Genomic DNA, 14835 nt, shown 5'->3' on the forward strand with positions numbered 1-14835 from the left:
ACAGGTTTTGTGCCATTCTGAAGTTTCCGTCGAAGCTACGGAATTTCTAGAACACCACCTGGGCACCACTGGGCACGGACTTCCACCCTCGCCGTCACCAATTCGTTCCCCACCTTTTGCTCTAAACTCTCCAGTTGCTCAAGATTCTCGAGTACTACCACCAAGTCACATACAGTAGTCGTCTGGGTCCGATCCAACGACGTCCACTTGCACTTTTCGCACTGCGCAGGCGCACACGTGGGCCCGACGCCGGCCGCTACCCGGTCAAAATCCTCACCGCTGGCTTCACTTGGGTCGCGCGACAATAGCAAGACTTGAATACTTACACCACTCGCACCTTATCTATTCAACTGTATTCACTCCACGGTCACCGTGGTCAGATAAGTCCGCAATAGCTCGGCTCCCACACACCCAACGCTGTTTCCTATCTTCCACCCATACCAAAACAGCTTTCGTCAACACTACGACCATGGCGCCCACATACAGCATGCCATACACACCCGCTGATTACGTCGCTTCCGAAGCACTACTTCCCGAGGAATTCTTCGGTTATGCCGACATCCCAACTCTAGTGAAGATTCACGAGGTTCTGTGCAATAGCGAAACACAGGATGATATCGAGCTCGCTACATGGATACAGGAAAGATACCTCAGCGCCCCCAGGAACGCGTCGTTGACAGAACCGATGCGTACCGCACAGGAATTCAGCAGATTGGACAGGGCTTACCGTAGGGTGCGGTCTCTCAGTGGCAAAACCCAGGACAAATGGCCAATCCTCGACTTACATTTCAAGGAGATGTCATCAGCTATGGTTCGAAATAACGCGCGCGGTGAAGCCGCTCCCGGAGTCATGTTCCCAATTGACGGATTGCAGAAGAAAGCTTGTCTAGCTGGGCAGCCGCCCCACGGGTTTGTCACACCTGATGGTAAGTAAGCTCTCGCCCAATCCTGCCTGCAGATACTGACTTCTGCCATTACAGCCTCCGTAGGACCAGAACTCCAAGTGCCGTTTGGTACAACCAAGCCTAGCCGGTACCAACCATACGTGCAGACTTACCCACGTCCGACACAGCAGACTCCTGTACCACTTCCATCCAACGTTACTTCCAAATCGTCTGGAGAGCCGAGCTTTGAGAGTCAGACCGTACCTTCCCATCGGTCTCAAAGTTCTGCAGCTTCTTCACAGAGCAACCAGCAGGAGACACGTAAGTTACCACCGCCTGTTTTACCCAACCTTACTTGATTACCTCACTCCACCCCACATCTCAGGGCTCACTTTCGTTTCCGCTTCCTTCATTATGCTGACAAAAAACGCTAGATCTCGCCTCAAAATCGGATAGTCATGCAATGTCTCAGACCGAGCCACCCCCATCAGGCTTGCCTAAAACCGAGGAAGCTCTTGGCCAGACCTCACCTAACGACAAGAGTGGCGCTCTTCTATCAAATCCCATAGGCGGTACCGTATCGCGCAACATCAGCTCCAACCCCAGTGAGGATTTGCAGGCAGAGTCGGAAGTACGAGATGCGGGCGCGGGTAAGGTTCGCGGCCCAAATGGACGCTACCTACCCAAGGACGATGTCGAGCCCGAGACCAAAAAAGCTAAGAAGCCGAAGAAGGCAGTCAAGCCCCGTACGGGCTTGAGAAATATGAAGAAACAGGAATCACCTGCACCAAACACAGTCGGCGAAAAAACCGAGACTGCACCAGCCGAAGATGAAGATCTGATGGCAGATGTCCAGCCGCCTTCGCCTCCAGTGTCTAGCCATGAGGCTGAGGAGATGAATGGAGTGGAAGATGTCACATCTGTCAATCCAGCTTCTGACATCGTCGTACCATCCACAACTGATCTGGCTACATCCCCTACAGCCGTAAACGAGCAAGAGGCCGAGATGGAGGAGGAAGTAGCGTCTGGCTCGGTATGTGCCTCTGCGTATCTTCTTGCAGCTGCGGCTGATCCAGTACCGTCAAACTTGGACAAGCTACCTCCTAACTCTAGGAAGTCCATCAAAAGAAAGAGTGAGCCAACTGCCACGTCTGGAGACCGTAAGCGGGGTAAACACGGCGAGATAGTCGGCCGCCCAAGGAAGTCCGAGCAGCAAGGAAGCGACACATCAGATCAAGCGCCAGTTCAGCAAGAAGATGAGAACGTCACAAGGACAGAAGATCCACCTCAGATGGTAACGCGTCGAGCCACCCGACGCTCTGCAGCCGCAAACCTGAACGCTTCCGAAACCAACAAACCAGATGCGACGTCAACGGCAAACTCCCCTATAAAGGCACCAGTCGACCAGCCGCTCTCAACTTCGAAGAAGCCATCGAAATCCAAACGAAACCCAAGAAAATCATCCGCTCCCGACGAAGACGAGGTTATGAGTGGGACCGAAGATCGCGAAACGGCTAGTCGTGAGGAGACTCTTAAGCCTACTCCCATTGTTAGAGAAGCCAGCTCTACGCCTTCGTATGCTTTGGGAAGCGTTGCGCCCTCGCAGCTTCCGGATAATCATTTCTTGAGCATCGGTATTAGCAGAACCAGCTCCCCCGCCCTTCATCCTCAGCCGTCTTCGCACCAGCCCTATCAATCACCTTACCAGGCGGTGCCGCCAACGCCACCACCTACAGTTGTTGCAAAAACGCCCCTCGTTAACGGCACAACATCTACTTATCCGCCAGGTCACGTGGAATATTTCGCTCGCATCACTACAAGCAACGGCAGTACAATGGACTTACCGATCGAAGAGAGCCAAATCGAGAGAAAAGAGATGGAGACGATCAAGAGATATGCCGAGTATAACGCTGTACCCAACGCGGTGCCAGTATTGTATCCTCAGTTCCGGCAGATCTGGGCTTTTGCGAAACAGGGTTGATACGGAGAAGGGACACTACGGAAGTCTTCAGGCTATACTGAACGCAGTGATTGTACGGATAGCATAGGCTTGAAACTATTACAATAAAAATGATCATCATTGATTCTCATGATATCCAATTTTCCTCATTCCCGGACTTCAATGGTGTCTCTCCTCTCTCTTAACCACTTTCCTGCCCCTGCCATCAACGTCTCCGCCTTTGCGGGCCCCTCCTATCGTACGGCTCAAACCTGCCATACCTTCCACCGCCGGTATAACTCCAACCACTATCGCCACTGCCATGGAGTTGATTGTATCGTGTCTCGCCGCGACGGGCTCCTGGCTGGTGCGAATACATGCGGTCGGGGTAAAAGCCGCCACCGTTGTTTGCGTCTTGAAGCGAGTTCTGGTAGGGGTAGTACGAGCGGCCGCCTGGAAACATGATGTTGAGCGGGTTTTGGCGAATATGTGTGTGGTTTTCGGTGCTTAGACGTTTAGGGCTGGTTGCGGCTGCTTTGCGTATAAAGTGGAAGCTGAAAAGTACTAGTGGTTGTTCTGTTAGATGCTGATGTGCTTGATATGATGGATGAGTAGAAATTAAAGGCAGAACCTCGAAGATTTATATACGAGGACTGGATTGATGAATAGGTAGTTGAGTGCGACAGCCAGACGTGGACTCGATGCGTATTCTGTGTGACTTGATGTATGGTGCGTGAGTTGGCACAGGTGTTGCCGAAAGTCTACAAGGCCACATATTGTATATCGGGATCGTGGGTCGTAGGAAATGTGGCTGCTGTCCCGATATTATTGAATTCAGCGGCATCCGTAATGCCACCTCTCTTCACCTCGCGCTCCCTGACAGTGCCTCAAGCTGACACCCACCCCCTGCCACGTCCTTTCCTGGTAGACGTATGCTTAAATATACCCTCGAGTCGTGATGCACTGTAACAGGCTTTTGTGTCGATGGACCGTTAATGTAGAATGATTATCGCGACAAACTGATTTGAATAGACCTGTGGACGCGCCGCGATGGGGAACGGTATTTGGATAGCTGATGTGGTGCGATAGCCCCTCCAGTGTGGTCACTCTCCATAGACTCAATATTGTCCATGCGAAGCAGAGAATTGCATCGGATTCCATGCTCAACGACGCGTTGTTAAAACGTCTTGGAGCCTCGAAGTTCCTCAAGCTGGCAATTGTTCGCCGACGCGTCGTCTACGTCATCGCTGAGCGCACCGCGCGCCGAATCCGTTAGCCTAGAGGCCACCAGCCACCACAATTCCCTCAGCATGTCAAACACTAGACAATGTCAATAGATTGCATGCGCGTCTTCGACATTTCCGCCCCCCAGTTGCAAATCATGATTATCGCAACAGAGTGTCTAGAAACCGAGTCCAATGACGACAATCTGCAGGTCCGAAGTCTGCAGCTCTACGTCCCCTGGCTAGGGCTCTTGCGGCAGGCGGGAGACGGCAAGCGAACCGAAACGGAGGACATCCGTACGAGCATGCCAATCAACGCATCGATCGCGCGCATATTGAGCCATGCTCACGAAGAGCTTCGCTTATCATGAACTTCTGCAAGATGCTGACATGCAGCGAGAATTTTCAACGGCGTGCAACCTTGGGCTTTGTGCCACGGTCGACATCAGCCTCCAGCGACGGTGACATCTTTCCCGACCGCTCATACTTTTCCAAACACGAACAACAGTCAAAATGAGATTTCCGGGGATCTTGTTGGCGCTTGCGCTCCTTGTCGCTGGATCAGGCGCTGAGCCGATACCGCAGGCTGTGAAAGCACCCAGGGTTGATCTGGGCTACGCTGTCTATGAGGGGAGTTATCATTCCAATACCGGCATCAATATCTTCAAAAGGTAATTTTACGTCTGAGATCTCCCAAATCCTCCAAGAGCTGACCTTGCGCTGCAGTGTTCGGTATGCAGCGCCACCACTCGGCAACCTCAGGTTCGCCGCTCCTCAAGCCCCTGTGCGAAACAGAACGATAGCATCAGCTTTGAGCGATCCACCAGCTTGTCCGCAGACTGGCGCCTCTTCACAGACCCCAGCCGCTTACGGCTTCACCTCCGCCATCGGAAACGAGGATTGCTTGTTCTTGAACGTATACGCGCCGGCTCACGCGAAGAACCTGCCTGTCTTCTTCTGGGTTCGTGAGTCATTTTCCAAGCAATGCACAAAACGCAGGGGATCTCGCTAACAATATCAAGATGGTGGAGGTTACGGGCTATTCAGCGCCTCTGGGCTAGACCCCAGCGAATTTATGGCCACCAACAAGAATGGATTCATTAGCGTCATAATTCAGTACCGCCTAGGCGCTTTCGGGTTTCTCTCAAGTCCAGAGGTGAAGCAGCATGGTACGCTTAACGCTGGGCTGCTTGACATGAACTTCGCATTGAAGTGGGTACAAGCTAACATCGCCAAGTTTGGGGGCGATCCTAGCAAGGTCACTATTGCAGGCGAGAGTGCAGGAGCAGGCGCTGTTCTCTATCAATCTCAAGCCTACGGTGGGCGGCAGAAAGAAGACCTCTTCCGTAATGTTATCACAGCGAGTCCATGGGTACCCGATCAGCACGATTATGACGATGAACAACCCGCAGAAGCCTATGCGGCGTTCCTTGAAGCATCCGGCTGCTCAACAACGAAGGAAAGTATGGATTGCCTCCGCGCAGCGGATACCATCGTTCTCCAGAATGCCAGCGCCAGGGTTTCGGAAGCTGGCCCTTTCGGTACCTTCGCTTTCTTGCCAGTAACAGACGGTACATTTGTTCAGGACCGCCTGTCCACAACCCTTACTTCAAAGTCGCTAAAGGGAAGGCGTGTCTTATCGGGTAACATGGCAAACGAAGGCGTGCCACTTTCGCCTCCTACCGCGCGCACGCTGCAGGATTTCCGAGACTACATTGATCTGACATTTCCCGACTTCTCTACATCTGAGAAAGCCCGACTGGAACAAACATACTCATTTCCTGGGGATGACCTCGACGTGAAGCCCAATGCTACGCGCTTTGTTACATCTGGTACTGGTCTACCCACGGCACTCAACATGAGTGAATTTGGGACAGGAAATCAACAACGTCTCTTGAATGTTTTTGCAGAGTACGCCTTCGTCTGTCCCAGCTACTGGGCTGCTGGAGCTTTTACAGAGGGCTGGAAGTATCAGTTTAGTGCGCCTCCAAGTTATCATGGCTATGATCTGCAAGCGCTATGGAGCGGAACTTCAACGCCCGGCAAAAGCTTCAAGCACGCTTTCCGTAGAATTTGGGGCAATTTCATCACAAAGAACTCGCCGGTGATAAGCTTGGAAGACGCGAAGGGTGGTGTCGCAAACTCGACGATCCCGCCTGCAGTTGGGTATGGTTCGAGTGACATTTCTTGGCCAAAGTGGAACGAAAACCAGCCGGTACTACTGAACATGAACGCTACAGGCGGCATCCCTTCTTTCGTGCAAGCGACAGACGACCTTTACTACTACGTTTATAGCGATCCGGGCGTCAGCAACCAAATCAGTTTGACCGATGCAAATGCATGGGAGGGCGGAAGGGGCGGGCGATGTGAGTTTTGGAAAGCTATGGCGAGCAAAGTACCATATTGACAGGTGGAGACGTGTATGGGCTTGAATGTCTGAGGAATGATGATCGTGAACTACGCTATATCGCAACTACAATCCCAGTCGCTTGTCCATCGCGGCCAAAGATATACCCAAGATTGACCCGCTTACACACCGTCGTTGAACTCGTAGTCTTTGTCCCATCGCTATGCTGGTCAACAACATGTACATTGATGTCTACGTTGTACTTACAGTGTCCCATGGCTTGCTGCCATCGACAAATCTCAGATCAGTACCAACTCTAATCACGTTATTTGGATCGTGATTCAATGTGGATGCGTGTATCTGACTACTGTTAGCCAAGATATACATCAGCTCAAACTCAAGGGTACCTACCGCAAACGGGTTGTGGAGGACTACGTCGCCCGCTTCGTAGTTCGTCACCAACCAACGCCTGTCAAAGGTGTCAGAATACTCTCGTGGACCGTCAGCGAGCAGCCCCGTTGATAGCATGTTCTGGTTGAAAGCGTTCTTCGTTTCTTCGTCGCTCAATCCACTTTCCGCTGCCTTTCGGTTGAAGTCTCCCTCTACCTCACGGCCAAGCGTATGACCTACCAAACTCGTTAATATTACTCAATCATTCATCGTCGACGAGAAGACTCACCATTTTCCAAATAGATCAAGCCTCCTCCAGTCAAGCTTACATCGCCCATAGGTACCCAGGCAGTGACACTCGTCGGCTCGCCATGCCGGAGGAAGATCTGATCATAATGTACGCCGATGGCCTTGTTTCCTGGTGTATTGTTGCGCAATAAGCTTCTACGGACCCCTATAGTGTTGTCGCCCCAGTTTGTCATCCGGGCAATAAAGTCTTTCAGCGCAGGGTGCTTGCAAAACGCCTCTTTGTACCAATCTGCATAGTGCGCTTCGAGCGCCAGACTAACGAACTTCTCCGCTGTCGCTTCTCCCGGCTTTCCATTTCCAGGGGCCGCACCAGCGCCAATACCAGGGAAGTCTGCCGCGTCCTTCTCAGGATCGAATATGCCATCCACTGGCTGGGTTCCAGGTTTCAACACGCCGCTCGGTGCGAGTGACTTGAAATACTCTTCGCGGGCTTTGAGGACATCGCTCTTCGGTAGTAACCCCTTGAGGAAGACATATCCATCTTCGCTGTAACGCCGACGCAGCTCTTCCATGGGCATTTCTGGAGACGACTCCTTCAACTTCCCGACTTGACCTGGTCGGAGTAACCCATCGTTTACGAAGAGTTTCTTGCCATCAAAGCTTGGCACGTCTTGCTCCGGTGATAGTGCATGGGGCATGATGAAGGATGTGATGAAGTAGCAATCGGCTTCGAACTGTCTGCACAAAGAGAGACAATATCTAGATGCCCAGCTTGTTGCTAAAATCTTCCGGCAACGTAAACGTGGTGTAAACCTATCGCCACTGCCATATCTGTACACGACAGACGAGTCTGCCGGGGAGACTTACCTCTTTCGTCCCTGCCAAGATGTGGGGTAGCAAGCGGGGCTAGTCGCCGCTGTGACACGCTATCTGGATTTTCCGAAGCCGCGGACGCGATCATCAAAGCCCGTCCTTAGTAACCGGCGGAACATGGTTGGGCACGACTCTGCTCATCTCGGCGGGCATTCCTCGTCCTGGACCCCTTTGTGCATCGTTATCGCGCGTGTCCCAGCTTCGTAAATTAGCCCGCACACGCATCCTTCGCGATTCCACGACTACGTTAAGGTTTATCGCAAATGCCATGGTACGAGACTTCGCATCCTTTGCGCACGACCTGGACATCGCTTAACCGTTCGTAGCAATCGATGCCGCACGCGTCATTATCGATGTAAGCTGAAATTCTCAAGCTAGTGATGCATACTGATGACGTTGCGATAGGTGATGGCAAGCAGCCGGCATGTGCAAGGTGTGCGCAGGCGAAGAAGGAATGCGTCTACGAAAGCGGTAGACGGTTCCGGCGGTCGTCAATCTCAGATTCGTTCAGTGTTGAACAACCTTGGGTGTCATACCCTCCGCGAAGTGAGAAATTACCCGAATCTGTTGCATCTGTCGCTGACACGATTTGGCAGTCCAATTCTTGGACGAATCGAGCGAAATTCGCTCTCAATACGTGCAGGATGGCTACTCTCCATTCGACAGCCCTTCAGTTCATGCGCCATCACCCAGCTGTACACCTGGAAGTGCGCCGGGTACTGCTTTGACTCCAAACTCAACCTTGTTCACCCCTACGGAAAACCTCACAGTTCTGTCTTTACTAAACTCAGAATCTCCTGTGCAACATCAAGTACCTGCGCCTCCAGCATTACACGGCCACCGAGCCAACACAAGCACATACCAGCCACATCAGGAAGAGGGAGTTAGTACCTTTGTGTACCAACAGCCTCCTGGCGAGCCTGTGCTATGGCCTTTAGAGCATGAGCAAGAAGCAATGCTTCTGCAGCACTACATCGAGAACGTCGCCTTATTCGTGAGTACCTTTATCCAGAGAAAGGGCCTTTTACTGACGAACATAAGTTCGACATGGTCGACACCAGAGATCACTTTGGGGTTCACATCGTCCAGATGGCCAAGCAGAATAGTACCCTGATGTATGTAGTCTGTCTACTGCGGATATGCGTTGGCAATCGACTGACCACCAATCTCATTCAGGAACGCCATTCTTGCGCTATCTGCTCGTCAGCTTAGTCGCACCACCGATTTCGACCCTTACATTGCAGATGCCTATTATCAGCGATGCTTTGACACGCTGATTCCAGCACTGAACGACAACGTCACGATCAAAGAAGAGCCATTACTTGCTGCAACCGTCATCCTGCGACTCTTGGAAGAGATGAACATCTCAATTATCGGCTCCGATCCGCAAGGCCATCTGTTCGGCACCCAAGCTATAATTCGCGCTGCTGAACAGTCATACGCTGCAACGTCTGGCCCTGATCGGCGGCAGGCTATTTACTGGGCTGCTTTCCGTCAGGAACTGTGGATCTCACTCATGACGCAACGCGCGTTCAAATTACACATCTTTCCCGCTGATCGCTCACTCGAGCCGGCCAATGACTCCATCTGGGCTACACGAACGATTGCTCACCTCGGCGACGTGAGCAACTTCGTCTTTGGAGAAGGTAGAAATAGCATTGCTCGCTACAACCAACTGATGGATGAGAACAGATCCTGGACACAGTGTAGGCCTGACAGCTTCGACCCATACTATTTCCGGCAAGATCGAGATGGTAGCGGAAGAAACTTTCCGGACATTCGCTTCCACCAAAAGACCCACGTTATGGGTACCCAGTATAACCTCTTAGCTCATATGTTGCTGATTGTACATGATCCGGCGATTCCACAACTCGGACCAGCACACAAAGCATCACGCGCTATTGTGGATAGAACCGTGCAAGACAACGTCCGCACACTATGCGGAGTGGCCCAATCGAACTCCAAATGGTTTCCTTGCAAGTTTGTTGCCTGCTTCGCGATCGCATTAGGTAAGTTTGTTTCGATCCCATTACGCGACTATGACGAGACGTAGTCGCGTGTAATATTTGTATTGCTTCTGTATCTAACATACCCAGTCGGCGATCGCTTCACGCTTCGTGAGGATCAAGAACAGCTTCGCGATCTATGGTATGCCTGTGAACGATCGCATGGCTTTCCTCCCACAGCGGCCATTAACCAACTCGAAGAGTCGTGGGGTTGGCACAACTCTTGAAATACATGATGCGGCCATCTCCGACGGCTTCAGCTACCTTAGCACGCCTTTGGACTCATCATAAGCCCTAGTTGAATGCATTCATGCGCCTCGGGTCGAAATTACCGGGCATATAAGGCCCAAATCCCGTTCCGGAGTTGAACTGGTCCAGCTCATCTTCATCGAATCCCGCTCCGTAGAATGGCATTGGGTTGCCATGGTCACCTGCATGTCCGGGAAGAGCCGGGCCCTCCCACTTCGTGAAATGATGCTTTGGTCTGCGATGTCCCGCTGGCGGCTTCCCTTTGTCGTGCTCTTCGGCTAGATCGTAGACTCTATGCAGTCGTTTGTCGACAGGAAGCCGTTCCCTTATTCTCGCATATTCAGCCTTGATGTTCAACAGCAGGGGATATATGCGCACCCGCTCTACAAAGTCTTTCTCTAGAGCTTTCTTCAATATGCTACTGAGTTCTCTGGTATAGCTGGAGCCTGCCGGTTGTTCTTTGTCCCATCTTTGACCATGGGGGAACTCTTTGCTTCGCGGGCTTACGATTCCGGTACATGCGCAGACCATACTCAAGCCTAGTTGCCAGACATCTGAAGCGCCGCTGAAGAGTGGAAATTCTGGAGCGTCGAACCCAGGCGTCCCCCCTGGTTCCATTATAGCGCGTTCTATACTACGCTCAAGCGACAGATAGTCTTCAGTTACTGCCAATCCAAAGTCGGCAAGCTTCGCTATAACTGTATCACCTTCCATCGTCAGTAGGATGTTCGCAGGCTTGATGTCGCGATGATATATTTTACTCCAACCGGACTGGAATATCTCGTCATCGGTCATATTTGGCTGCGGGCCACGGTGACAGTACGTAAGGGCAGAAGACAGTTCAAAGAACCATCTCCATATCTTATGTTCGTTGACGTGGGCGCCCATAGCAACATTGAGCGCGACGTCTGCCAGGTTACCTACTGTACAATACTCCAGATACACAGCTCCGTCTGGTTTGCGCTTATCGAAAAATTGGTCCACCATCTTAGTAATATTCTCGTGGTCCTGAACCTGGTGCAAAATCTGGATTTCTTTGCGCGGTACATCGTTCTCGAACGCGTCTTTACTGAAGCGCTTCTCAATGAATTCCATACCCCGAGCTTTTGGATTACTACATTGGACTTTGCTTATGCCGCCGTTCAGACCTCCGCCCATGCTACCGAGCTTCTGGATTACTGTCCATTTTTCTCTCGGTTTTGGTTGATAGGTTACGGATAGCTTCTTGCAAATTTTGGGCATCGCAGTCCCAGGATAGCGCCGTTAGTGTTGAATATTTAGGAGTGTGGTTAACGTTGTGAAAGATGGCAAAATGAAGGTTCAACGGACTCATTCTCTTGTTTGAGTAGCCTGCGATCGGTCTCAGCGATTGTTTTTATCACGATATCCTTTCCATTGTTGTGTTAAAGGCGCAAAGTGCTATATCACGCTTTTGTGATGCGTAAATTGACCAGGATGCAATGCGCGTCTCGTGGTTCATACTTGTCTCGCCGATGACTCTCCATGTGACGTGGTATTTTCAAGCATAGCAAACCTTTCTGCTTCAAATAGTGAGAGGAATCACGTACTTCTAGTCACAAAGTCAGCAAGACCATCATCATCATCATCTCGTAACATCTGTACCGCAACATCTCATCGAATGTCACGGAATCTAAGATCTCGTGGGCGTGGTCGAGGGAAAGAACCCATCACAGATGACCTAATGGATCTTGATTACTCGCCAGACGATGTGGAGATGCAGGACCCGCCGCCAGAGGCTTTGTCGCGCCTCAGACCTCGAAAGCCTCCATCTTCGCAAGCTGTGACTACGGAAGAGTCGCCATTCTGGACAGACCCTTCACACAGAACGCCCTTGCCCGAAAGCTCGCCCCCTCCAGCGCCTCCAAGATTGAAGCAACCCATGACATTAAAATTTCGGAATGATCATGTTGGCGAGCCTCCCGGTTTTGTTCGTGGAACAGCTGCTCTTGTGCGCGAGACTGGCGAGGAACGCTGGAAAAATGGTGTACTAAGCGGCAGCGCACTGATCCGGATGCTGGAAGATCTATCGCGCAGCACCAAACGCGAACACTGGCAGGTCTGTGCCTTGCTAGATGGCTTCGCCGCAAAGTTTGGTCGCTTCCACACCCCGGATGGTCTCATAGTGGCGGATGCATATGAGACGTACATGCTCATGCTCGCACGTAAAGTTTGGGTTGATCACACAGGCGAATTTGCTGGGGGAGATGTTCTCTGGGTACCCGGACTAGAACCTAGAGCCATCACCGATCCGGACTGGGAAGCCAGCGCAAGGCAAAATTTACCGGAGTTACCTATCAAACATTACCAGCCGCCTTGGTTGGCGGCGGAGAATCAGTACATGCACCGCGTTATGCAACGGCCACAAAAGGGGGAGATTGTCTACAAGGGCTGGGTTGATGACATGAAATGGGAAAGAGATATCCGAGAGGGTGAGAAAATTGATCAAGGCACGCCCAGCGACGACCCTGTTGTTTCCACATCAAATACAGAATGAAGGGTAGCAGGCGTCAATACTTCCAGGGGTCAGTAGCAGGCCGTTCCGTTTTGGCCAAGGCAGCAATCAGTTGAAGGTACACCAATAACGAGAATGATTTAGGTAGTCGTAGAAATGTGACTTTACAACACGTAGTCAACGGTGAATGTGAACAGCTACATCGATCAATACCTGGGTGGTCGCGCGGAAGAGACACGCGATCATGACGTCATCATTCTGGAGTTGCACTAGGCTTCTTAGGGATGAACATCAACGAAATGCTCTACACTTCTGCACAGCAGCTCAGTCCACTCCGCCTTGCACAGGTGTTGTAGCTACCGCAAGACTGGTGAGGAGATGAGAAGAAAAGTCATGCGCTCTCGCTCACAGATCTAGCGCAAGGTGTCCAGCGTGGGCACACAGAAATCTTGGGAAGGGCCGCCGAGATCCCGACCGGAAAACGAGCATCGACTCAACGCGAAAGTCAAATACTGCACCTGCAGTAGGAGTATCATCGGCTGCATGACTTCAGTCCATCGATTAGGCGAAGACAGCCGTCTTCGCTGGCCTGTATGCGACCTCCAGTCAGCTGCATCTGCACCTGCACCTGCGAGCTCACCGTTCTTCCAGACCCCCCGAACCATCACCCCTCCCCATCCTCTTTGTTCTACAACGACGCATTGTGATCACCGCTGCATTGTGATCACCGCTGCAGCGTAAAACTATCAACTTGCTAATTCCTTCATCTCCCCCCTTATGCATCATCTGCTATTTTCAAACATTTGTTGATCGTTCCGGCCCGCGTGCATCTGACGTGCGTTTGCACAGCCTCAATTCCGGGTTGGCGGGCATAGTAAACCACGACTCTTGGTAGCGGCGATAGCGACCGTGCCTCTGTTCCGCGTAACGTTGCGCTTAGGCTTGCACATGCTCATGCAGCGGAATGGTCGTTCGGTGCAGAAGCGGGAGTGTTACCTAAAAAGGGAATGGCGAGAGAGTCGTGGTGATAGTGTGGTGCTTTGCCTACAGCAAGGTATGGTGTGTAGCATTGCCACTTGGACACTCACTGGCTATACTGTACTTTTCGGTGATTAGAACCTCATTGATACATTATGCAGTCGAAAGTGCTGGGTCGAGATCTTGGCCCGCTGGGTATGCTACAGCATACAACGTGCGCATGATAAGCTTTTCCGCCCCCAAACTCCCCGCATCTACTTTGCTCTCCTTCGAGACTTACGTGCATTTTAGTGGGTCCTTAGGTACTTCCGTGTTACCATTAACGTGGTTAGTGATGTGTAGACTGGTCAGTTGACTACGCGCAGTTGTAGGAGTGTATCATACATGATTTCCAAGCCTTCGTTTTCTCACAGCATGCGGAACCTAGTAATGTGACGGTACCTAGATAAGCCCCAAAAACGTGGCATGGAAAGGGTGTGACTCAGAACTTCAATGATTGGCCAGCCTTCAAAAGTAACTATCACCGACCATGTTCATGCCGCTCTCTTGTCATGCCGGATAATGACCGGTCAGGTACATCACGCAGTCAATTTTTCGATCCGCACGAGGCTGTCCGCAAGGCATATTTCCATGTCTTTGTCACATCTCATATAGCTGTCCGGATCTCTACTGGACAATGTCCAATTTGCTTACAGCGAAGTGACAACGTCAAACATGTTAGGCGTGAAGGGATGTACTCTGGGTGAATACTCAGTTCAATTTAGGTGGGCTAGCGCGATACCCGCCCGGAGACACCTGTCCAACAGTTTTGACCATGTTCCCTATCGTGACTATCAGCTACACCAGTATTCACTTTGGAAATTGTATCCATGCAAATTACTCTTTCGTACGCATGATGTCAATCAATGTAGGGGCCGAATTCCCTTTCCGGTAAATATCTGACCCTTACAAGTTCTATTGGCGTGACACCAATGTAGGCAATACATATAATCGAACGATAGACCGGCCCGGGACAGGCGATCGCGGGGGCGGTGCCGCAACGCTGCATCATCCCCATGACTGCAGCAGTCATGCGTATATGGTTTACTTCGATATCAATATGTGTTGAGAAACACGGATGATGTGTTAGAGTCAGGTATCATGAGCGATGTGCCGGGGCTATATGCAGCCTATGTATTGTTTGGCCCATCGAAAAGCCGGCGATGTGGAGTAGGGAGTTCAGAT

General features: G+C 51.5%; 6 protein-coding genes across 6 annotated transcripts; 4 read left to right on the forward strand and 2 right to left on the reverse strand.

The window, feature by feature from the left end:
• Positions 1-469: 469 nt before the first annotated feature.
• J4E79_004089 (uncharacterized protein) lies at positions 470-2865 on the forward strand (the record flags this gene model as incomplete). Its single annotated transcript, XM_049352979.1, has 3 exons — positions 470-926; positions 1176-1205; positions 1319-2865. 3 exons carry the CDS (start codon positions 470-472, stop codon positions 2863-2865), a joined length of 2034 nt encoding a protein of 677 aa, XP_049212358.1.
• A 1694-nt stretch (positions 2866-4559) lies between these two features.
• Positions 4560-6453, forward strand: J4E79_004090 (uncharacterized protein; the record flags this gene model as incomplete). Its single annotated transcript, XM_049352980.1, has 3 exons — positions 4560-4717; positions 4773-5011; positions 5069-6453. 3 exons carry the CDS (start codon positions 4560-4562, stop codon positions 6451-6453), a joined length of 1782 nt encoding a protein of 593 aa, XP_049212359.1.
• Positions 6454-6575: 122 nt separating this feature from the next.
• Positions 6576-7730, reverse strand: J4E79_004091 (uncharacterized protein; the record flags this gene model as incomplete). The annotated part of the gene is made up of 4 exons (XM_049352981.1): positions 6576-6614; positions 6661-6753; positions 6805-7019; positions 7073-7730. 4 exons carry the CDS (start codon positions 7728-7730, stop codon positions 6576-6578), a joined length of 1005 nt encoding a protein of 334 aa, XP_049212360.1.
• A 1222-nt stretch (positions 7731-8952) lies between these two features.
• Positions 8953-10138, forward strand: J4E79_004092 (uncharacterized protein; the record flags this gene model as incomplete). Its single annotated transcript, XM_049352982.1, has 3 exons — positions 8953-9020; positions 9082-9914; positions 10002-10138. The coding sequence occupies 3 exons, from the start codon at positions 8953-8955 to the stop codon at positions 10136-10138; spliced, it is 1038 nt and encodes a 345-aa protein (XP_049212361.1).
• A 67-nt stretch (positions 10139-10205) lies between these two features.
• On the reverse strand, positions 10206-11318 carry J4E79_004093 (uncharacterized protein; the record flags this gene model as incomplete). The annotated part of the gene is made up of 1 exon (XM_049352983.1): positions 10206-11318. One exon carries the CDS (start codon positions 11316-11318, stop codon positions 10206-10208), a length of 1113 nt encoding a protein of 370 aa, XP_049212362.1.
• A 481-nt stretch (positions 11319-11799) lies between these two features.
• J4E79_004094 (uncharacterized protein) lies at positions 11800-12675 on the forward strand (the record flags this gene model as incomplete). The annotated part of the gene is made up of 1 exon (XM_049352984.1): positions 11800-12675. One exon carries the CDS (start codon positions 11800-11802, stop codon positions 12673-12675), a length of 876 nt encoding a protein of 291 aa, XP_049212363.1.
• Between the last annotated feature and the right edge of the window lie 2160 nt (positions 12676-14835).

The sequence above is a fragment of the Alternaria viburni genome, assembly GCF_023758015.1.
Source record: "Alternaria viburni strain BMP 2772 chromosome Unknown scaffold_7, whole genome shotgun sequence".
Lineage (NCBI taxonomy): Eukaryota > Fungi > Ascomycota > Dothideomycetes > Pleosporales > Pleosporaceae > Alternaria > Alternaria viburni.